Below are 24,480 nucleotides of genomic sequence, written 5' to 3'. Positions count from 1 at the left end.
CAGGGGTATTTTTAGGGTTCAGGGCTAGGTTTGGGGTATAGGGTTATTTGTAGGGTTCAGGGCTAGGTTTGGGTTTTGGGGTACAGGGTTATTTTTAGGGTTCAGGGCTGGTTTTGGGGTACAGGGGTATTTTAGGGTTCAGGGGTAGGATTGGGGTACAGTGGTATTTTTAGGGTTCAGGGCTAGGTTTTGGGGTACAGGGCATGAAAATGGGGAATGGTAGCACAGGGAGGGCCAGGGAAGGTGGAGATGGTGCAACTGGTACATCCGTGGATCAAAAGGGCTCAAACACAGCACTGAGGGTGGACCCAGCACAAACGCAGCGCTGAGGGTGGACCCTCTGGGGAACTAGTAGGGGCCCTTACCGAATCAGCGGGGCACAAAGGTGCACCAGCGGGATCAGGTTGCTCAAATATGAGGTACATTGCCTCATGAAAATGAATGAAGTTGGATTGGCGGGGGTAGGGCACTCAGGCTCCCGGAAACTCGGGGAAGTACAGACCCGGCCCAGGCTCAACTGCAGAGCCAAGCCTCGAATGACGACACTCCCTCATCTCACTGGAAGACTTCAACGGACAGGGTTAAGTTAAAGCCCTCTTCGGCTTCTTACTTTTTTACTTCTTGTGCAACTTATCCGGACATCTTCGCCGAAGATTGATGACTCTGACTGATCCTGGGACATTCTTCACGACCAGGATCGAAATAGTAGCTACGTCGAGAGGCCGCGGCCTTAAAGGGGCACTCCCTCAAAGCCTTTGGGGTGCATGGCACGGCAGTCCACTCGGGTCTTCTCGTTTTTGGTCAAGGCACCAAAGTGAAACAGGATGAGGGTCAGTCACTGACACTTGATGACAGGCCCTGCAGGGCTTTAAGCCAGCTTACCTAGTGGACATCCCTGCCACACCAGGAGAAAGATCTAAAAAAACCTCAAAAAAAAGTCAAAAAGGTCGGTCAAAAAATTACTGGGTGTAGCTCTCTCTAGATCTGCAGTGACTGGCATGAAAAGAACCGACATCAGCGCGCTAAGGTGGCGCCTTTACAGGCGATGCACTACTCACTTCTGGTGCGGTAGAAGCTACATTGAGTCCAATGATACCACCTACCGACACGTAGAGGTACTGTTCATGAAAAAAATACTGGATTTATTCTTATTCCTGGGGATAATTCTATGGCAATTAATTTGCGGCTAGAAGTCTCTACCAGATTCAGTCCAGGAGCCATTCCTAGAGTTTTATTAACAGTAAATATTTTTTTATTAGTGCATACCTTAGGCCATAAACTTTCGCCACATACATCCCACTAATATCTGTGGGGCACAGATGAAGACTACCTATCAAAGTTAACATAGGTTCTCAATGATAGCCAAGACCTGCTTATAATCATTTCTAAAGGACATCGCTTGGTCGAGAGGGGCTCCTGAGCAGCAAGGATATAATGCGGAGGACCAGGAATTGGACTTCAGCTCTGGAGCACCTCCTTTTTCCTGAGGAAAGAATGAGCGTACACGACAGCCCCACAATCAACATCTCCTCCCCATCTACTGTCTATGAGCCAAAAGAATAGGTTATAACTTACTGTGGGGTTAATTTTGGCAACGGCCGTCCAAATGCTACAACAGGCAGGAATGGGGTAATTATTAAAGATTCAACTGTAAGAGAAAAAGAGGGTGAACAAGTTTTAAAATACAGGAAATGGTTTTGGTTATAGAGCAACAACCATTGGTAATGCACTAACGTATTACAACGTGCAGGATTCAAACTTACCGTTTCAACACATGCTTGACCAACAGAGCAGCCTTCTTATTTCAAAGACAGGTTTTATATACTATTTTTATTAGCATTTTCAAATAAAACAAAATAGGTCATGCATTTGTTTCTTAGACCCAAGAGAGCACAAATGTAATTATGACAAAATATAGTACTAGTTATAATAGTTCCTGATCACGGATATCATCCAAGACTAATGGATGAACCATCTTTGCAGCATTTCAGAGAATACCAATATGCTGAGAAAACAATGCATCAGGCATAGGTCTCTTTTTTGGTCTACCTTAGATCTGATGACTCCATGCCATCTAAACCGATGTACAACAATATCTATTCAAAAGATTATTCATCTACTCAACAAAATACAAAGAGGACAATAATTAAATAAAAATGTATTTCTTTTTTAAAGTGCTCTGGGATACCATTTAGTGCCTGTGATAGGCATTGAAGTTCACCAGAAGGTGAAAGTGGTAATCTCAGAGCACTCCAAAGTGTTCATGTCTTACGAATAGAAACTTTATCCTTCTTAAAAAAAAGGGATTTTAAAATCCGCTTCCTCTGTGAGTAGCTCAACAGTCTGGAACTCCATTCCCCCAGAACCCTAAATCAGGAATGCAGTGAAGCATTCAAAAGAAAATTGAAATACTGTTTAAATGCTAGTTCAACATCTGATAAATATGTTCTTAACTGGTCAATGGACTGGGATTGGCTTGGTGTACCCCTCCTTGTGACCTAGCCTCTTAAGTGCTGCTGACGACCAACGGTCGTCACGAGCGCTACCTCCCCAGTGCTGCGCACGTCCATTGGACGTCCATTCAGCACTAGTTCCAATAGACAGCGCAGCACTGGGGAGGGATATTTACACGCAGCTAAGGTGTTAAGAAGGAATACACTTCTGTGTCGCTTTTGGCTTGCTGCCATTTTGTTGTTGTTGTTGTTGTGCCTCCCTGCCCGGCTCTCCACCCCGCTCCCGCCTCCCAGCTGCTCCTCCCTCGCCCCTCCCCTCCACTATCCGCATATGACAGATGCATTCACGTGCAGCGGTCGCGCCCCATGCGCGCCGAAGGTGCGCCAAAGGTGCGCCTGGACCGCGCCCAGCGCCAGTCCCCCTGCTCCCCGCAAATCCCACTCCACCCGCATAACATACGACGCCGCAACCGTCTCAGCCCTCAACCCCGGCCGACCACCAAACTGCTACCAAGCCGCCCCAGGACACACCCATGGACCCTTCACCTGCCACTCCTGCAAGTTCGACTGCATCAGGACCCACACCAAATCCACAAACTCCAAACAGAGCTCCGACACTAACCACCTAAAGTGCTTCCTGCTCAACACTCACTCAGTCCACAGACACTCCATCGAACTCTGGAACCTACTCGACACTACATCGCCGGACGTCTCCTTCCTTACAGAAACATGGATGAACGCCTCATCAGCTCCCGACATCGCCATAGCCATCCCGGACACTTACAAGATCATCCGAAAAGATCGCACCAACCAAACAGGAGGAGGCATCGCCATCGTCCATAAGAACACCATCCGCATCACGACCAGTTCCGATGATAACCTCGCTTCCGCCGAACACCTTCACTTCCAGATTCACACCGACCACAAAACCACACTCAGAGGCACCCTCATCTACAGACCACCATGACCCCGCACACAATTCAGCGAAGACATCGCTGACTGCTTCAGCCCACATACCCTCCCCTTCGAGAACTACATTCTACTGGGAGACCTCAACTTCCACCTGGAAAAGAAAAACGACACCACCACCACCACCCTCCTGGATAACCTGGCCAATCTAGGACTCGAACAACTTGTAGACACCCCCACCCACTACGCCGGACACACGCTCGACCCTACCTTCACCTCCAGCAAGCACATCTCCTTTGATCACACCACAGCTCTCCATTGGACGGACCACAGCTGCGTTCACTTCAACTACAAAAAGTCCACGACCCACAACCCCCCACAACCTATTCCTCGAAGAAATTGGAACAAAATCACCACCGAACAACTCTTCACATCGCTTCACCAAACCCCCCCCACCAAATCATCGGACCCAAACCAAGCAGCCACTAACCTCACCCACTGGATCACCCATAGCGCAGACGAACTTGCACCTTTGAAAAACCATCGAATCAAGCAAGGTAGCAAAAAAGCCCCCTGGTTCAACGATGACCTTAAGAAATCCAAGAAGTTCTGTCGTACTCTCAAGAAAACCTGGAGAAAAAACCCAACCACTGAGAACCTAGCCACCTTCAAGAACGCCACCCGCAAACACCAACTAATCTGATCCACCAAGAAATCAGCATTCAAGGATCGACTTGACAACCATGCCCAAAATAGCAAGGAACTATTCAACATCGTCAAAGAATTTACTAAACCCACCGCCGGCACCAACGACATTTCACCCTCCCAAGACCTCTGCGATTCTCTATCCTCATTCTTCCACAACAAAATCGCCGAAATACATAACAGCTTTGAAAACCAGTCCGAAGACAAGTCCACTCCAACCATCTCCGAACCAACACCGCCCTCTAACAACCTTTGCGCCTGGAACCCAATCACCACCGGAGACACCATTCGCCTGATGAACTCCATCTACTCAGGATCGCCAACCGACCCATGTCCCCACCACATTTTCAACAAAGCAAGCTCCATCATCGCACCCCATCTCTGCGATGTCATCAACTGCTCCTTTAACTCCGCTACCTTCCCGGAAATCTGGAAACATGCCGAACTCAGCGCCCTTCTACAAAAGACCTACAGCAGACCCCACTGAACGTAAGAACTACCGCCCCATCTCGCTCCTCCCATTCCCAGCCAAAGTCATTGAGAAAGCCGTCAACAGTCAGCTCGCCGCCTTCCTCGAATCCAACAAATCCCTCGACCCCTCACAATCCGGCTTCCGAGCCAAACACAGCACCGAAACCGCCCTCATCGCAGCAACCGACGACATCCGAACACTACTGGACAACGGAGAAACAGTTGCCCTCATCTTACTTGACCTCTCCGCAGCCTTCGACACAGTCTCTCATAGCACCCTCATACAACGACTCAGCAACGTCGGAATACAAGGAAAAGCATTGGAATGGATCAGATCGTTCCTGGGCGGAAGAACCCAGCGGAAGAACCCAGAGAGTCCGCCTCCCCCCCCTTCAAACCAAAGGCCACCGAAGTCATCTGCGGCGTACCACAAGGATCATCACTCAGTCCCACCCTCTTCAAAGTATACACGAGTCCCCTCGCATCCATCGCACGCCAACACAACCTCAACATCATCTCCTACGCAGACGACACCCAGCTGATCCTCTCCCTCACCAAAGACCCAAACACCGCCAAAACCAACTTACACGAAAGAATGAAATAAGTAGCCGAGTGGATGAAGAATAGTCGTTTAAAACTTAACTCGAACAAAACGGAAGTCCTCATCTTAGGGTCATCCCCCTCTGCCTGGGACAACTCATGGTGGCCACCGGCCCTGGGAACCGCACCCATACCTACGGACCACGCACGTAACCTGGGCTTCATCCTGGACTCCTACCTCTCGATGACCAGACAAGTCAACGCCGTCTCATCATCATGCTTCAACATCCTACGCATGCTTAAAAAAAATCTTCCGATGGATCCCCACCGAAACAAGAAAGACGGTCACCCACTCACTGGTCACAAGCTGATTGGACCACCCTTTACACAGGAACCACAGCCAAACTACAGAAAAAACTCCAACACATCCAAAACGCCTCAGCAAGACTGATACTGGACATCCCTCGGCAAGCTCACATTTCCGGCCACCTGAAGGATCTCCATTGGCTCCCTGTCAACAAGAGAATAATGTTCCGTCTCCTCACCCACGCACACAAAGCCCTCTACGACCTAGGTCCCGAATGCCTCAACACGCGACCATCCTTCTACACCCCCTCCCGCCAGCTACGATCGTCCAATCAAGCCCTCACCGCAATTCCGAGAATTCACAGATCCACCATGGGAGGAAGATCCTTCTCTTACTTGGCGGCCAAGACCTGGAACTCTCTCCTCACCCACCTTCCTTACACAGAACCACCTCTCCTTCAGAAAGCAACTAAAAACTTGGATATTTGATAAGTAAAGCACCTCCCTCCCTCAAGCGCCTCGAGACCCTCTGGGTGAGTAGTGCGCTATACAAATTTTGGAACTTGAACTTGTACAGCGCGGGTATAGGGGCACAAGGTCAATGTGGACCTTTTGATTAAGAGCACCTGCACCTCCTCGAGCAGTTGAAGATGATCTGGACTTCGGACTTCGGGGGAAGGCAGAATGTTTGGGGTAGTAGTGTGGAACTCTTGCTATTATCCTAGCTGTACTACAGAGGGTACCCATCAGTCAGAGGCAATCCTATAGTAATGGGTGACAAAAACATTAGTGTTCCCCAGGACCTCTGATTGGGGAAATGGAAAGGGTCACTGCTTTGAGGCTTAGGGGCACTTGTCTCAGCCGCCTTGCACTCTTTCCTCATCCGTTCCCTTGATTACTACCTTATGAGAAGGCTTTGGAAATCCGTATATCCTAAAAAGACTGCTGCTAATTGGGGAGATTGTATTGTAATTGCATTTATATAGTGCTTACTACCCCCATACGAGGCGTCAAAGCACTTTTTTAGCGAGTAGCACGCTACTCTGGGACCCATAGAGGATTAATGTTGAATTAGTATAGTGACACATGCAAGTACATTTTAAGTGGTGGATTGGTTAGTTATTTGGATTCGGAAAGATAGCAGAAGGATAGAAGAGGAAAAAAAAGGTTTGTATTTATATAGCGCTTGTTACCCCTGATGGTGTGTTAAAGCACGCTACTCCGGAAACCTATAAAGGATTAGTGCTGAAACATGAAAGTAATTTGAGTGGTGGATATTAGTCAGTTATATAAATATATATAGATTAAAGATATTGATAGAGATACAGGATGAGAAATAGGGTAGTGCATTGGATATGCTTTTTCAGGATAAAAAGGTACAGACACACAGATCCAGGTACATGGAAGGTACATAGATGCGCAATGGAAGTAAGTACATGTAGACCAAAGATAATTTAGCCTATTCAGGGGAGGGCTAAATTATCTTTGGTCCTCGAGAGTGCACGACTGGAACAGCTGTAGTCTAGTAGTATCCCAGAGTATGGAAAATGCTACTTACCAGTATGCATCTGTTCTTGGAATGTAGGGCTGCTGACATTCATATCTTAGCATAGATCGCCACCTAGTGTTGGGTCCGGGTGTTTGCACTTTGTTGTCTTGGAAGTATCACGAGATAGGTGACTCCTCCACTGGGCTACAGTGCGCATGGGCATCTTCTCCATCCTCAGATTGTTTTTCGCCATTGTGGCAAGGATGGAGTATAGAAAAGTAAGAGATGACCATGTAAATGTATGTTAAGAAGGTGACCCTGCAGCTGTGACAGGTACCGGGGAGGTGGGTGGGCGATATGAATGTCAGCAGCCCTACATGCCAAGAACAGATGCATACTGGTAAGCAGCATTTTCCGTTTGAGGCATGTGGGCTGCTGAATTCATATCTTAGCATAGACTGTATAGCAGTTTCTCCTCTAGCGGTGGTCACCTGTACCAGCTGCAGTGGTTTGAAAGAGTTTTAAGGACAGCCTGGCCTACAGCAGCTTGTTGCTTAGCTTGCACGTCAACACAGTAGTGTTTAGTGAAAGTGTGTATGGTAGACCATGTAGCTCTGTGGTACTGTAAATCCGGACCCTGCTGTTCCACCGATATCGAGGTCCAACACTCGTATCACAAAATATCGTCGTACCATGACGAATTTGGCATCTACGGACCGGTAATGATTAGGACGTTATCCCTATGCATTTGCGTCATGATTGAGTGATGCTAACACCCTTAAATCATGGTTTCCGTCCCGAACCCTCAGACTCCATTTTGTAAACGGCATCCATCTTATGACTTGCCCTCATATAGTCAATTGATTAAGACCGAGTTTGATCTGAAAGGACACGTCCGCCGTAGCTGACTTCCCCATGACCTGGCCGAGCTGACTCCACTGCCTCCAGCCAAGCCTGTTCGGGCAGCTCCTCGCCCAGTGGCCGAGCAAGATATCATCAAGGCACAACATGTCATAAACCATTCAATACATACAGACCCTGTTTTCCATACACATACACCTGTCCATGATTCTGGTTTATGACCCGTTTTATGATGGGAGGGTGCCCGACCTTATTGGTGTTTCATGGATATCTGATGGGAGTTCTGGATCCGGCGGGATAATCCATCACAAACTGGACATCTAAAATATGTGCTGACCAGCATGACTTCGCTCTTTGTATTATTGTAGAAATATGTGTATAGCCATATCATAAACTCAAGAATTCTTGCCTGCAGCAGTTATTTATGTATATAAGGAAAAGGCTGGTTCTGTAAAAACGAACAGTCTCCTGAGAACTTACGGCCCGTGCTGTCGTACTTCTAGGACGCATGTTACTTGGTTGCAGCCAATAAAACTCGATCTCTGACTTCAACTAGAAGACTCTGTGTTTCTGTAGTCCAGAACAGGGAGAACTCAGAGGTCTTCGGGTGTGGTCCCCTGGCACCACCGGGTCCCTAAAAACCCGGCACCTCAGCTCCCCTACATATGTCCTCTAAGGGAATATTTCCTAGGAAAGACATGGATGCCCCCATTTTGCGCGTTGAGTATGCCCTTGGGCGAACTGTTAAAGTGCGCTTCGCTTTTTGATAGCATATTTGAATGCATTTAACGATCCATCTGGCTATTCCTGTCTTAGAAATGGGATTACCTTTATGTTGTGGTGAAAAGGCAACAAATAGTGGCTTTGTCTTTCTAAATGATTTTGTTCTGTCAACGTAATATAGCAGAGCCCTTTTAACGTCTAGTGTGTGTAGAGCTCTTTCAGCTACAGATTGCGGGTTTTGAAACAAAACTGGCAATTCTATGGACTGATTTGATTGATGTGAAAAGTGGAGATAACTTTTGGCATAAATTTAGGGTTTGTACGGAGTACTACCTTATTGTGGTGTATTTGCATGAAAGGTTCCTGAATGGTTAGTGCCTGCAGCTCACTCACTCGCCTGAGGGAGGTAATGGCAATTAAAAAAAGCCACCTTCCATGTTAAGAATTGTAGTTCACATGAATGAAGTGGTTCGAAGGGAGGTCCCATGACTCTGGTAAGTACTATGTTCAGGTTCCAGACTGGAGAAGGTGGATGCTTTGGAGGGATAATTCTTGTAAGTCCTTTCATAAAAGCTTTGATAGGTGGTATTCTAAACAGAGAGACATGTCTGTTTTGAAGATATATTGCTATAGAAGCAAGGTGTAGCCTTATGGATGAGTAAGCTAGGTTACATCTCTGAAGATGTAACAAATTAAGTTTTGAATGGAGGCATCTAATGGATTGATTTGATTATTATTAAAATAAATTACAAATCTTTTCCATTTAGCTGCGTAGCATGCTCTGCTAGTGGGACGCCTTGCTTCCTTGATAATGTTCATGCAGTCGGGAGGCACGTTAAGATACCTCGAACTTTAAGACCTCAGGAGCCAGATCGCTAGGTTCATCTGATTGGGATCTGGGTGCCTGATTTCTCCATGGTTCTGTGTTAGCAATTGTGGCAAAAAGGTGCAGCCTTTGGTGGGGGACTACAGAGAGTTCCAGGAGTGTTGTGTACCATGGCTGTCTTGCCCATGTGGGAGCAACCAGGATCATTGTGAGTGACTATTGCCTTAGTTTGCGTGCCACTAACGGAATCAGTGGGGTTGGTGAAAAAGCATATGCAAATCTGCCTGACCAGTTCATCCATATCGCATTGCCCGGTGACAACGGGTGTAGGAACTTGGCGGCAAAGGACTGGCATTTTGAGTTTTATTTTGTGGCAAACAGATCTATGTCTGGATGTCCACACTTTGGGAAGAATGGGTGGAGAACTTGAGGATGAATCTCCCATTTGTGTATTTGCTGATAGTGTCGGCTCAGTAGGTCTGCTGTCTGGTTGTCTATTCCTGAGAGGTGTTCTGCCAGGATACAAATGTTTTGAGGAATTGCCCACTTCCATATGCTCTGTGCTAGGTGGGACAGTTGTAGAGAGTGTGTCCTTCCCTGTTTTTGGATGTAGTACATAGCTGTCATGTTGTCCGTTCGGATTGCTCAATTATTTCTGAAAAGCCCTCATTGCTAGGAATACTGCTAGTAACTCCAAGTAGTTTATATGTAGTTTCTTCTGTTCGACTGTCCAGAGACCTTGGACTGTATATTGAAGGAGATGGGCTCCCCAACCGGTCAGTGATGCGTCCGCTGTTAATACTACCTGTGGAACTGGCTCTTGGAACAGTCGCCCCTTGGAAAGGTTTTGTGGGTTCCACCACTGCAGAGAGCGGTAAGTGCGACAGTCTACCAACACTAGGGGCCGATGTAGGTAAATCTCATTTACTGACTCTAGAATACCGAATTTTACCGATTCGGTATTCTAGATTCGGTAATTGAGATGTAGGAAATAATTCGGTAATTTTTACAGAATCGGTATGATTTGGTAAATATCGATGCCATTGATATAGGAATCAATGTTAATTACCGAATCGGTAAATAACAATTCAGTAAAATTACCGAATTGTCAAGGGGGACAGAGTGTCACTTTGACACTCTGTTGCACCCCTGATTCTGGCTTGTGTGCCCTGATTAGGGCATGTATGTGTGGCACATGGCACAGGTGTACATGCACAGATGTGCATGTACACTGGAATTTGTTATTTACCACAAAATAATATTTTGTGGTCAATGACGATTTCTTAAGGGCCTGTGGCACTGAAAGTGCCATCTACAAATAGATTTACCGGTATGGTAAATTTACTGATTCGATATTTTACCGAATCGGTAAATTTGCAGCCCCCCTACATCTCAATCTCCAAATACCGGTCGGTAACGGCCGAAATCGGCCGTTACCTACCGGTATTTGGCGACCTACATCTGGCCCTAGGTCTTGTAATTGTCCTTGAGCTTGGTTCCACTGGCGTGCTAGGCATTGTTGTAAGGGGCGCGTGTGCAGCCGAGTGTGAGGGACGATGAATATGCAGGAGGCCATCATGCCTATGAGCTGCATGAACACTCAAGCTGGCAGGGAGTGTTGTGGCTGAAATTTGTGAATGAGAGATTGTATGTTGGCTATCCTGTTTTCGTTTGGATATGCCCTTGCTACTAAGGTGTTGATTGTTGCTCCCAGATATTGCTGTATGTGGGAGGGTTGTACATGTGACTTTGGGTAGTTTATGGAAAATCCTAAATCGTCTAGTAGCTGTATTGTGTGAGAAATGTGACTGGCACACTGTGCGTATGAGTTGGCTTTTATGAGCCAATCGTCGAGGTAGGGGAACACGTGAATGTGTTGCCTCCGTAGGTGTGCTGCTACTACTGCTAGGCATTTTGTGAACACTCTTGGTGCCGTAGTTACTCCAAAGGGGAGGACTTTGAATTGAAAGTGCTGACCTTCTATTGTGAACCTAAGGTATTTCCTGTGAGCTGGATGTACAGGAATGTGAAAGTATGCGTCCTTGAGATATAGTGTGGCGAGGAAGTCGCCTTGCTGGAGTAGTGGGAGTACTTGTGATCATATGGAAATGATCTGAGAGTATGTATTGGTTCAACGGTCTGAGGTCTAGTATTGGTCTGAGAGCCATCTTTTTTAGGAATGAGGAAGTATAGAGTGTATACTCCTGTCCCTTGATGTTGCAATGGGACTGGCTCTATGGCACCTTTTTAGGTCTCGCGACCTATCGATGTGCGCAAGCGCATCGAGCGGAGCGAGAATTCAAGTGGCGAAAACATCATGAAACCAAAGGGCTTTCAGCCCCGCGGTTTTCATGCAGTTCACGTGAACCACGTGATTAAACATGCACGCGCATCGGCAATATTTCTCAATCACCCTCCCACAGGCACGCCCCCCCACCAGGCTCTCCCGCCCCCATCAGGCTTCCCTCCTAATCCGCCGCAACATTTCTCAATCACCCTCCCACAGGCACGCCCCCCCCCCCACCAGGCTCTCCCGCCCCCATCAGGCTTCCCTCCTAATCCACTGCAACATTTCTAAATCACCCTCCCACAGGCACGCCCCCCCACCAGTCTCCCGCCCCCATCCGGCTTCCCTCCTAATCTCGCATTCCCGCCCCAGGCTCTCCCGCCCCCATCCAGCTTCCATCTGCCTGCCACACTAGAGCTGCGGACACCTCAATCTCCTCCCACCTCGCATGGCCGTCCTTTCTGCCCGCCAGCACTTCAGTTCCGCCCTGTCTAAACCATGCCTCCTTTCTCGTCGTTGCCTCCGTATCAGTCAATCAGATGCTCGTTCTTGTTTCTTTTTACTTTCAAACTACTTTTTCCAATTTCAACTGTCTCGGAGTTCCCTTGTTTCTCAGAGCATGGTATTATCTTCTTATTTCCATCACGTCCATCGCTAAAAGAGAGGAAGGCTTACAGGAAACATCCTCTGCAGCGGGGCTTATCTCGACTGGGACAGTAATTCAAAGTGAAATGTTTTTTTACTGTTTTGTCTTCTTTCTGCGCCAGCAGGCGGAAAAAAAGACAATGGGAAACACCCGAGCCGCCAGAGTCAGCACTCCAGACTGTCAGAATCCACAGAAAGTACGTGCGCCCCACAAATAGGCCATCAGCTCCACCGCATGCCTTCAACCCTAGTTACATCAACCCTAGTTACATTTAATTAGCAGCAGCAGCATTTCTCCTGCGCCAGGCCACATCAGGACACTTTCACCCACACAGCAACACTTAGACACGCAACGCCACTCACACCCACGCAAGCCCACTATCATCCACGCAACGCCACTCACTCACTCACGCAACGCCACTTTCACCCACACAGCACCACTTTCAGACACGCAACGCCAGTCACACAGGCAACGCCACTGACACTGGCAACGCCACTCACTCAAAGCAACGCCACTCACTCAAAGCAACGCCACTCACTCAAAGCAACGCCACTCACACATGCAACGCCACTCACACATGCAACGCCACTCACACATGCAACGCCACTCACACAGGCAACGCCACTCACACAGGCAACGCCACTCACACAGGCAACGCCACTCACACAGGCAACGCCACTCACACACGCAACGACACTCACACACGCAACGACACTCACACACGCAACGCCACTCACACAACGCAACTCACACATGCAACGCCAATAACACATGCAACACCACACATGCAACGCCACTCACACATACAACGCCAGTCACACACACAACGCCAATCACACACGCAACGCCAATCACACACGCAACGCCAATCACACACGCAACGCCACTCACACACGCAACGCCACTCACGTTGCCAATAGGTCTCGCAGTAGGAAAGTTGGAGCCATTACCATTGCAAATAACAATGCCTTTTATTTTTTTGTCATGTTAAAAACATAAAGGGCTTTGTCATTTACAAAACCAATAGCTCCAACTTTCCTACTGCGAGACCTATTGGCAACGCCAGTGCTTGTTGGAGCATGGAGAGCACTTTTTGCTGTAACAGCGTAATGTGTTCTTTGGACATTGGACGGTGTAATGTAATGTAATGTAATTTGTACTAGTAAAGCGCACTAATACCCCAACTGGGGTGTCCTGGCGCTGTAACGCATACTGCTGTGGAACCCTTCCTGGCTTTTCCCTGTGAAATGTCCACTCCTGGGCACCCCAAGGTGAAGCCAGGCATCCCAGCGCTGTTGGGGCAGTTGTGGATATTAAGCAGGCTATTACCCAGAGTTGCAGAGTGGGACCCATGATTATAATAGGCACCGAGGCGAGAATTAGCAGGTCTGAGGAAATTGAGCCCAAGACCCGCCGAGGCGGGAATTGAACCCTGGTCCTGGGCCAGACCTCTGCATCAGGGTCTGCCGCTCTAACCATTGAGCCACACTTCTCCACTCTGGGTGTCTGGGCGGTATGTTGGGTGGTGTAGAAGTGAGTTCCAGGCAGTAACCATACTGCATAATTTGTCTCACCCACTTGTCTGTAGTGATAGCGTTCCAGACTGGTAGGAATTGTGTGAAACTGCCTCCGACTGGTATTAAATGGTCTGGAGGGAGTAAGAGCGAGTCACTGTTTGTTGGTGGCGGAGGCTCGGGTGTTACCACCACCCCGTCCTCTGCCCTTGTTGTTATTGCCTCTATAACCTCCTCCGTTGGCACTTTTATTAAAGGTGCTTTGGCTATTACTTTTAAATGAGGAGGAAGTTTGGGATGTGTTGCCTCTACCCGAGCCTCGAAAGGAGGAGCGATGAAAGGAACTTCTAGATTGTTGAAACTGAAGTGCACCCATGGACTTAGCGGTATCCGTATCTTTTTCCATCTTTTCTAAGATGGTATCTACCGCAGGTCCAAACAAGAAATCTTTGTTAATGGGCTGGTTGAGGATGGTTGAGTGTACTTCATTCTTAAAGCCGGAAATGCGCAGCCATGCATGCCGGCGTAGTAATACGCTAGTGTTGATCGACCTGGCGGCTGTGTCAGCTGCGTCAAGGGCGCATTTGATGTAAGCGTTAGTGATGAATTTGCGTTCCTGTATTAGATAGTTTGCTTTAGTTTTAAAAGGTTCTGGTAGGTGTTGTAGTAAACCCTTCCAGTTGGTCATAGTGTGCTCTATCGTAACGTGCTAAGAGAGCTTGTGTTGGCAATTCTCCAGGTATTTGCAGCCTGAGAGGCTACTCTTTTACCTGAGGCTTCTAATATCTTTTGACTCTTTTTCAGGAGGGGGAGCATCTCCTGATTGCGAATTAGCTCGTTTTCTAGAGTTCGATATAACTAGTGAGTCTAATGGTAACTGAGACTTAATATAAGAAGGGTCTGTGGGGGCTGGTTTATATTTTTTCTCAATTCTGGGATTGAGGACACGTGCTCTGGCTGGGTCTTTAAATATGTCTGGTGCGTGCTTTAGTACCCCTTTTAACATGGGGAGTGTACGTACACTTTTCTCAGATGTTGGAAAGGTGTCAAATAGGAAATCCTCTTCTATTGGGTCAGTGTGCATGTCTACACCATGATACTTAGCTGCCCTATCGACTAGCTGGTTAAAGACGATAGTGACGTCAGTAGGAGACGGCTTTGTAGGGTATGAAGAGGGATCAGGGATGGGTTGTGGATCATATGTATCATAAGGATCATTATGGTCACTCCATGTGTTATCTTGGATACCCTGATCTTCAGGTTCTACAAAAGCATCCTGAGGATCCTTCCCCATGTTGCCGGTCTCATCATAACCTGAAGGTGTAGGAGAGTAAGGCACAAAAGGCATGTTAGGAAAGAATGGAGGAGTAAAAGTCTTTTTTCTTTGGAGGAACAGGAGAAGAAGTGTCCGTGTCCAATGATCTTTTCGTCCTTATGTAAACTGTTACGTGTCCTGTTTCAGGGTCTATATACAGTTTAGTTTGTTCTTCGCTCACTGGATCAGGATGGAAAAGTTCTTCCTCAACTGTCCGTGGCTTTGGCGCCGATGTTTTTGGCTTGGTCATGGTGAGTCTTTGGCTCGAGGACCTTAGGCTGTGGAGCTTTTTTTCGGCTCGACTGGATTTGTCGGCTCGATTGCTGTTTTCGGGTCGGGGACTTTTTTTGTTCGACGACTCTTTTTGGTTCGACATCCTTTGTTGGCTGTACTGCCTTTTTTGGCTTGGCGACCTTCTTTGGTTCGACGACCTTTTTCGGATAGACCGATTGTTTCGGTTCAAAGTGTTTTTTGGGCTAGACGACCTCTTTCGGCTCGAGGATCTTTGTAGATTCTACGGCCTTCTTCGGGTCGACAGGCTTTTTTGGCTGATCTGCCTTCTTTAGATCAACACCTTTTTTCGGCTCGACGGCCTTTTTCGGGTCAACTGGTTTTTTCGGATCGACGACCCTCTTTGGTTGGACGCCCTTTTTTGGATCGATGACCTTTGGTTCGACAACCCTTTTTTGTTCGATGGCCCTTTTGGGAAGGATGTTGCTCTTTCCTGGGGTATCAGAAGGCTTGGGTATGGTCTTCGAAGCCGAGCCGGAAGGTGGGGCTTCTGAAGGAGTCGGTCAGTCTCGGCTAAAGCTAAATAGCAAAATTAAAAATAGTATTTCCTACTGGACTCCCTCAGCTTTATCTATTCCGATCACCATCCCCGTCATCTCCAATCCCCACTCAGTTAACCAGTTACCCCCGATCTCTGAGGAGGAATTCTCCGCCCTGTTAAAAAAGGTGACCTCTGGCTCCCCCACTGATTGCTGCCCCCCTCATGTTCTGCAAGAGGCCTTCACAGCCGGTCCTATGCCCCCTCTGACACTTCTTAATGATTCACTTAAAACGGGCTCTGTCCCTAGTTCCTTTAAGACCGCTGAAGTAGGGCCCATCCTAAAGAAACCCAACGCTGACCCGTCCCTCATGAGCAATTTCCGTCCCATATCCCTGCTCCCCTACCTCAGCCAAGTACTGGAGGCCCATGTCACCAACTTTTTGAGCTCCTTCATCGAATGTACTCAATTTCTTGACCCTCAACAGGCTGGTTTTAGACCCGCCCATTCAACTGAATCGGTCAAACTTTCAGTGATGGAGGAGCTGCGAAGGGGGGCAGACCTTAAGACCAGCCGATCCTGGTGCTCCTGGATTTGTCGGCCGCATTCGACACGGTCGACCATGATATTCTGGTCGGCCGTGTCAGTGATGCCGGCATCCAGGGGCTGGCCCTTGAGTGGGTGAGCTCTTTCCTAAGCGACCGTCACCAGGCTAGCCGTCTCTCCCACTTTTCCGCTGATAAAGTCAGGTTGACATGTGGTGTCCCTCAGGGCTCTTCCCCCCCCCCCCCCCCCCCTCCTTTTTAACTTGCACCTCACCCCTCTTATTCGTTCTCTACGAGGCTGTAACGTCACCGCATTTAATTATGCAGACGATATTCAGCTGGTCTTTGACATTGACTCATCGGCCCAATCTATCCACAATTTTCAATCCACCCTGTGTTTTATTAGCGACTGGATGGGGGAAACCATTTGAAGATCAACCACGACAAGACCGAGTTGGTCTTGATCGGCGGGGGTGTTTCCAACCCTTGGAGCTCCAACTTTTTGCTCCCATGCCTGGGCCTTCCTCCCCGCCCTGTTGACTCTGTTAAAAGCCTCGGAGTCACCATTTGCAAAGACCTTTCGATGAAGCCCCATATTAATGCCGTGGTCTCCTCCAGTTTCTTCCATCTACGTAAGGCCCGGAAGATATCTTGCTTCCTGACTACGGAGGCCCTCACCCAGGCACTTTTGGCTCTCGTAATCTCCAAGATAGATTATGCCAATTCCCTCTATGTCGGTAACCCTGCCTACCAGTTGAACCAGAACCAGGCTGCAAGACAGATCTTTCATCAGCCCAGGCACCACCATGTCCGTCCCTTGCTTAAAACCCTTCATTGGCTCCCGGTAGCCAAACGCTTTGAGTTTAAACTAGGCTGTATAATTTTTAAAGCCCTGGCCGGCCTTGGCCCAGCTTTCATCTCCTCTTTACTCCATCACTACTCTCCGTCGCTCAACCTTCGGTCCTCCCATCTCGCCTTACTCACGACACCTTTTTTTAAGCGCAAGAAGTATGGAGGGCTCAGATTTTAGTTCCTTGCCCCCTCCTTCTGGAACGCGCTCCCTCCAGAGTTTAGACTCACCGCTTCTTACGCTCATTTCAGATCTCTTCTGAAAACCTATCTGTTTCGCAAGGCACATGATTACGTACTCTCCTTACCCCTTTCCCCCTCTTCTTTTCCATTACCTGCACTTCTCTCTGTTTGCCTCAATTTTGCCAATAGCGCCATGAAACCCTTGGGTGTAAGCGCGCTCTATAAGAATTTTTAACGTAACATAACGAATAGTTTCTTACCTGTCGGTGTAGTTTTGCAGCTTGAAGATCTTTCTGGATTCACTATGCTGTGCATTATTCAGCGATCTGGTGGTTGGGTCCGGATTTGTAGTCTTTTCTCCCACCATTTGGTGCACCTTTGCGACGTCGGCAGGCTTCCTGCGGAAGCTCCCACCCTTGGGCGCCATCTTCGGATTCTTTTTTCTTTTCTTTTTTGTGGTGAATCCATGGCTATGTGTATTAAACTTTCCTTCAACGTAAATTTCTTCACGTATATTTGTCTTGTTAAACGTTCCTATCTTACTCTATTCCTTCCACCTTCTCCAGCCTCATCTTTCTGGCGGAGGTGGGTGGGTTCGCTAGTGAATCCAGAAAGATCTTCAAGCTGCAAAACTACACCGACAGGTAAGAAACTATTCGTTTTGCAGCGTGAATCTTTCTGGATTCACTATGCTGTGCATAGATTTCGTAGCGGTTTTGTCACTCATGTGGCGGCTGGGTGGAAGAGGAGCGTTGGTTGTTAAAGATATGTTGAAGCACTCTTTGGCCCACTTGTGCTTCCTTGTTCATCTGCACATCTACGCAATAGTGTTTAGTGAAAGTGTGCACTGAAGCCCATGTTGCCGCCAGGCATATGTCTTGGATGGGCGTGTTTGCCAGGAAGGCGATCGTTGCCCCTTTCTTTCTGGTTGAGTGGGCTCGTGGCTCCTCCGTGAGCTCTTCACCAGCTTGCATGTGGCAGAGCTGTATTGTTTTGGCAATCCATCTTGCTATGGTGTTTTTAGTCACTGGTCTACCCAGGAGACTCCTTGCGAAGGACACAAAGAATTGTTTTGTCTTCCTGTGTTCTTTCGTCCTTTCTATATAGTGCATTACTGCCCGCCTTGCGTCCAGAGTGTGGAGCGCCCTCTCCGCGTTTGACGTGGGCTTCTAGAAGAAGCTAGGTATCTGGATACTTTGGTTCATGTGGAATTTAGATACTACTTTGGGCATGAAATGCGGGTCTGTCCTCATCACGACCCTGTCACTGTGTATTTGTATGTACGGTTCTTGCAGCGTCAAAGCTTGTAGCTCGCTCACTCTGCGTAGCGAAGTTATTGCTACTAGAAAGGCTGTCTTCATTGTCAGCATTTGTAGTGACGCTTTATGGATGGGTTCAAAAGGTGGCTTCATGAGTTCCGTCAGTACCACGTTCAAGTTCCATGCCGGCGGCGGCATCCTCTTGGGTGGCGCTATTCTCTTCGCTCCTTCCAAGAACCTTTTAACTACTCTGGAAGTGAAGAAACTTCTTCCTGTTTCTCCTCTTGTGTATGCCACAATCGCTGCCAGGTGAACCCTCAGCGAGGACGAGCTTAGTTTAGCTTTGATCAGGTGCGTGAGGTATCTAAGTACTGTAGACTCTCTAGTCAGTTTTCTCTCCAGGTTTTTCCTATGGCACCACTGCGTGAACCTCTTCCATTTTTCCCCATAGCACTTCCGCGTGCTGGGTCTCCTTGCTTCTCTCAGCACCCGAAGTGTGCTCTCTGGTAGTTTTAAATGTGCGAACTCTAAGTCCTCAGGAGCCACGCTGACAGGCTGAGGCTTTCTGGTTCTGGGTGTAGAACTTGTCCCCCTTCCATGGAGAGAAGGTCTCTTCTTTTTGGGAACTTGTGTGCTCTGCCCTGCGACATCTCCATAATCTGAGAGTACCAAGTCTGCCTCGCCCATTGGGGAGCCACCAGGATGAGAGTCATGTTGCTCGACCTGCACTTGTTCAGGACTCTGGGGATTAGTGGCGTCGGTGGAACAGCGTAGGCAAATTTCTTTGACCAGCTTATCCATAGGGCATTCCCATGGTACATCGGTTCCTGTTCCCTCGATGCAAAGTGTTGGCATTATGCATTATGGCGTGTTGCAAACAGGTCTATTGTTGGTGTGCCCCACCTCCTGAACAGATTCTCTGTCTCCTGGTTGTTCAGTTCCCATTCGTGGGACACCGATGCTTGCCTGCTGAGCCAATCCGCTTCCACATTGTCCTTCCCTGGCAGGTGTATGGCAAGCAGATCTATCCTGAGTGGGATCGCCCATCTCCATATTTCTTGAGCCAAGCTTGACAGGGGGAATGACTGAGTCCCCCCTTGCTTGTTGATGTAAAACATCGTTGTGGTGTTGTCTGTCTGTATCATCACCCTTTTGTTGTAAAGGTGCTTTTGGAAGGCCTTGAGGGCCAGCAACACCGTTTTCAGTTCCAGGTAGTTGATGTGCTTGACTGCATCTCCTGGGTTCCACAGACCCCTCACTCTGAGCCTGTTCATGTGTGCACCCCATCCTTTCTGGGATGCGTCTGTGGTGATGGTCACAGTTGGGTCCAGTGGCGTTAGAGGTTTCCCCATCGTTATATTCTCCTTCGTCCACCATTTCATCTCCTCCTGCACATTGTGCGTAACAACCACTAGATCTTCCCAACTTCCTTCTGCTTGTGACCATTGCTGTTGCAGCCACTCTTGTAGTGGTCTCATCTTTAGCCGAACATTGGGGACCAGGTGGATGCATGACGCCATCATCCGCAAGATCTTGCTCACCGTCCTCACTGTCAGAACTTGCCCCTTCTGGTAGTGACGTTTCTCCCTCAGCAGGCTGAGTGTTCTCTTCTCGCTGGGTGTCACTCTGCATTCGACCGTGTTGATCAGGGCTCCCAGGAAGATTTTCACTTGTTCTGGGTCCATGAAGCCCTTTCTCCAGTGGATGGAGAAGCCCAGGTTCGTAAGCGTTCTTGTAACCTGTTCTGCGTGAGCTTTGCACCTCGTGTAAGAGCTTGCTTTCACGAGCCAGTCGTCCAGGTAGGGGTACACATGTATACCCTTCCTTCGTAGGTGTGCGGCCACCGCCGCGAGGCATTTGGTAAAGACCCTTGGCGCTGACTTGAGTCCGAAAGCCAGGGTTGTGAACTGGTAGTGGTCTTCGTTCACCTTGAATCTTAACATGTGTTTGTGTTTCCTGTTCATGGGGATGTGCAGGTATGCGTCTTTTAGGTCTATGGTGGACAAGTAGTCCCCGGGCCTTATTTGTGGGATGACCTCTTGCAGGAAAGTCATCTTGAACTTTTGAGTTTTTACGTAGGTGTTCAGGAACCGTAGGTCCAGGATGGGTCTTAGGCTTTCGTCCGCCTTTGGTACTAGGAAGTAGTTTGAGTACAACCCCTTGTTCCGTTCTCTGTGCGGGACTTGTTCTATGGCCTCTTTGAGGAGCAGTTCTTGAGCTTCCTCTTGGAGCAACTGCAGTTCTTTGCCCTTGTGACCCCTTCTCTTTGGCTTTCTGCTTGGTGGATATCTTTCCAACTCTGTGCAGTATCCGTGCTGTATAATGTTTAGTATCCACTTGTCTGTGGTTATTTTTCTCCACTCGTGTAGAAAAAATCTCAACCTTCCCCCTACTGGTGTTGTGTGTTCTCTTGAGCCATGTCCGTGTGAGCCTCCCCTTAGCTGTTGGTGCTCTCCCCCCTGAGGCTTTGGGTGGGTGAGCGCCTCCTTCCTCATGGAGTCACTTTTGGGGGGGGTTGATCACCACCTCTCCGCCTCTGGCCCCGTCCGTTTCCTCTCCCTCGAAAGGACTGGCCCCTATTCTGGGAGTTCCAATTCTGCCTCTGTTGACCCTGGTGCCATTGGTTGTCACTCTGTTGACCATGGTGGTGCGACTGTTGCGAATGAGATTGCTGGTTTCCCACTCTACCATTTGGTCTCCTTGTGGGGGTGCCTCTCCGCATCCCCCTGAATTGTAGGGCTCCCATCGATTTGGCTGTCTCATTGTCCTTCTTCAGCTGAGCCAGCTTGTCATCTACTGATGCCCCGAACAGCGTCTACCCGTTGAAGGGGGTGTTCAGGATGTTATTTTGCACTTCTGCCTTGAAGCCTGATATTCTGAGCCAGGCTTGCCTTCTCTCAGTGATGCCTATGGCCATCAGCCTGCTAGATGTTTCAGCCCCATCTAGGGCTGTCTTCAGGCATGCGTTTGCTATGTCCTTTCCCCCCTCCACGAGGTGGGCTGCCCTCTGCCTGTACTCCTCAGGCATGTGTTTCAGCAACTGGCTCATCTCATCCCAGTGCTGATATTGGTGTCTATTAAGGAGTGCATTGGAGTTTGCCATCCTCCAATGCATAGCGGCATTTCTTTCAATTTTCCTTCCAGTGAGGTCCATCCTCCTGCTTTCCTTATCAGGTGGTGGCCCAGATGTGGTTGGCACGTTGGCCCTTCTTCTGGCCGTTTCCGCGATTATAGAGTCAGCTGCCACGGTGCCCTGGATATAAGGGGGGTCCTCGGAGGAGAACTTTTATTTCTTCTCCGTCCTCGGGGTCACTGACCTGCATGTGGCCGGTTCCTTGAAGGCTTCAGTCCCTTGGGCCGTGACTCTTCAGCATGGGCAGGAAGCTACTTTTCGTCTGCGAGGGGAGCAAAGTTTCTAGCAGGAAGTCAGCCTTTGTCTGCTCCTCCTCCAATTTCACATTGTAGACTGCTGCAGCCTTCTTAACGACCTCATAGTAAGCCCCGATGTCGTCTGGCGGCGAAGGCCTCGAAGGGTATGTCTCCACAGGTTCCTCGGGGTTATCGGCCTCGAGATCCTGCCATTCTTCCTCTAGCGACGCCGAGGATTCTGAGTAGTAGCTCTCGCAGAGGTAATCTCCTTCCGAGCGGTAGAAGTCCTCCTCTTCTCCCTTATCTGTGGGGTTCGGAGTTTTCGGCGGCTCCTCGGCCTCGAAGTCCTCCTGCACCTCTTCCTCTTCGGCGGTCGCAGCGGTCTTCGAGGGAATCGAGTAGTTCTTCATTGTTTCCTCGAAGACTCTCTTCCTCTGGAGCATACTCTCCATTTCGGCCTCGAGCCTTCTTCTCTTTTTCTCCATCTCTGCTGCTTGCTCGGCGTCAAGCTTTTCGGCTGGTCTCTTCGACGGTACCTTCGACGTCGAGGCCATTCTGAGCGTCTTCTCACTCAAGGGTGCCTTCTCGAGGGCCTGCCTCGACGACCTTTGCTTTTCGCTGGTCTTTGCCATCTGGGAGTCCTTTTCGAAGGATCCGCTGGGCCTTTCGGAGGATGCAGCTTCGGACGTCGAAACTTCCGTCGCCAGCGCTCCTTTCGAGGACTTAGCCTCTGCTTTTCGGGGTTCTCCCTCAGGCTCTCGGCCCTGTCTGGGTTTTCGGGGTCTAGACTTTCCTACCTTTTTTGAAGGTCTCACATCGGTCTCTACGACCGTGTAATCATCTGGTCCCTCGGCGATGTTCTCCTCTTCGTCGGAGGAGGCACCCAGCTGGTAGAGGGTCGGCGTGGTCCCTTTCCCTTGCATCGTGTGGTGGGCCACCCTCTGTCTCTCACGAGCTCTCAAAGTCTTCGGCGTGAAGATTGAACAGGCGTTGCAATCCTCGCTGGAGTGGTCGATCGGCAGGCAGAGGTTGCAGACCGGATGCTGGTCCTTCTGCGCGTACTTGTGGTGGCAATTACGGCAGAACTTGAATGGGGTGTTGTCCATGTGCTCGCTCAGGGGGCCCCCTGCGCGCGCTTTCTCCTTGGCCGTCGAGTATCACGAGGTTTTCTCCTCTTTCTTCGTTCTGGCTCTAGGAGGTCTTCTTCTCCGACTTCCCTCGGTCCTTTTTTCTCAAAAACTCGGTGTATTTCCTTCTTTTCTCCTGAAACTTCTCCGAAGCTTCATGCGACGATCCAGACCCAACGGCGGAAAAAAGAATCTGAAGATGGCGCCCAAGGGTGGGAGCTTCCGCAGGAAGCGTGCCGACGTCACGAAGGTGCACCAAATGGTGGGACGTCGACGCCCACCTGGGCTACAAAAAAAAGAGAAAAAAAGACTACGAATCCGGACCCAACCACCAGATCGCGGAATAATGCACAGCATAGTGAATCCAGAAAGATTCATGCTGCAAAACATAACAGGTGACGCCTAGGAGCAGGGAGAGGCAGTAGTGGGCTAGAAGGACTGTCCCCAACCCTTTTGTGCTTCGAAGTTGTTGGAGCCTCAAGGGGTGACTCCTCCTCAAAGGCTAACCTTCCTTTCTTGGGACTGTCTAAGAGTGTATGTGTAGGCTCAGAAGCAGAAGGCCTGGTGAGGATCTTCCACACAAAGGGGTCAATGTATATCTTCTTTTGTCTCCTGCTGAGGACCTCTGGTAGATGTAGCTGGACTGATCGTTTGGTGGTGTTTGAGCTTGGCATCAAGGGTTCTGTTTCTCTTGAACCTTGACTAGGTGGAAATGTAGCTTTTAGTCCGAGGTGGGTGTTCAAAGCCTTAGTGCCAAACTGATGTTGGCGGAGACTTGCTCTGCATCAATGAAGACTCTTTAAGGTAGAGCACTCCGGCTTAATTTCCAATTCCCTCATAGTGGTGTTCCCCTCAGATTAGAGGAGCTTTAGATGTTGAGATAACTGTACTGTATCTGCAGCAGGAATGGCACCCTAAGAGTGGACCTGATCTTTGATCCAAGGGCTCGCAGGCTAGAGCTCCTGATGGCCAACAGATGCTTTCTAGAACACCACCTCTGAGCTCTCACCCACTTGGGGGGGAAGGGGGTTTGAAACCTGGACAGGCCTGGTATTACACCTTAGTACAAACAGATTTTCAGGGCCGAAGATGTTCAGAGTTCCAGGGGAATCTTGACATTGTGTCTGTAATGCACCCAATGCCTTTCTCTCCGGTGTTGAGAGGCTTTCTTGAGGTAGAAAGCCTTGTCATTTGTCTCGAATCGAGCAAAAGAATGTCCGAAGAGGACAGCAGAAGAAAATAATCTGAGGTAGATACTATGTCCTGGTGCACTGAGGACTAGGGAAAGAGTTAAAACAGGTCTTGTAGCACAATCACTTCCAGGAAAAGCAAG

General features: G+C 48.9%; 1 protein-coding gene and 1 pseudogene across 2 annotated transcripts in view; both read right to left on the bottom strand.

Moving 5' to 3' along the window:
• MSL1 (MSL complex subunit 1) overlaps positions 1-24,480 on the bottom strand; it is a 114,458-nt gene that overhangs the window by 20,902 nt on the left and 69,076 nt on the right. For both annotated transcript variants that reach the window (XR_015296078.1, XM_086924370.1), the window contains exon 7: positions 1,576-1,648. Coding sequence is in view for 1 of the 2 variants with exons in the window: in XM_086924370.1 (XP_086780496.1) it covers positions 1,576-1,648 (73 nt within the window). In the remaining variant the exon portion in view is untranslated. The remainder of the gene's footprint in view (positions 1-1,575; positions 1,649-24,480) is intronic.
• On the bottom strand, positions 14,497-17,498 carry LOC147717581 (uncharacterized; annotated as a pseudogene).

This window comes from Lissotriton vulgaris, chromosome 5 (genome assembly GCF_964263255.1).
Source record: "Lissotriton vulgaris chromosome 5, aLisVul1.2, whole genome shotgun sequence".
NCBI lineage: Eukaryota > Metazoa > Chordata > Amphibia > Caudata > Salamandridae > Lissotriton > Lissotriton vulgaris.
This window is presented reverse-complemented; position numbering and strand designations above follow the sequence as displayed.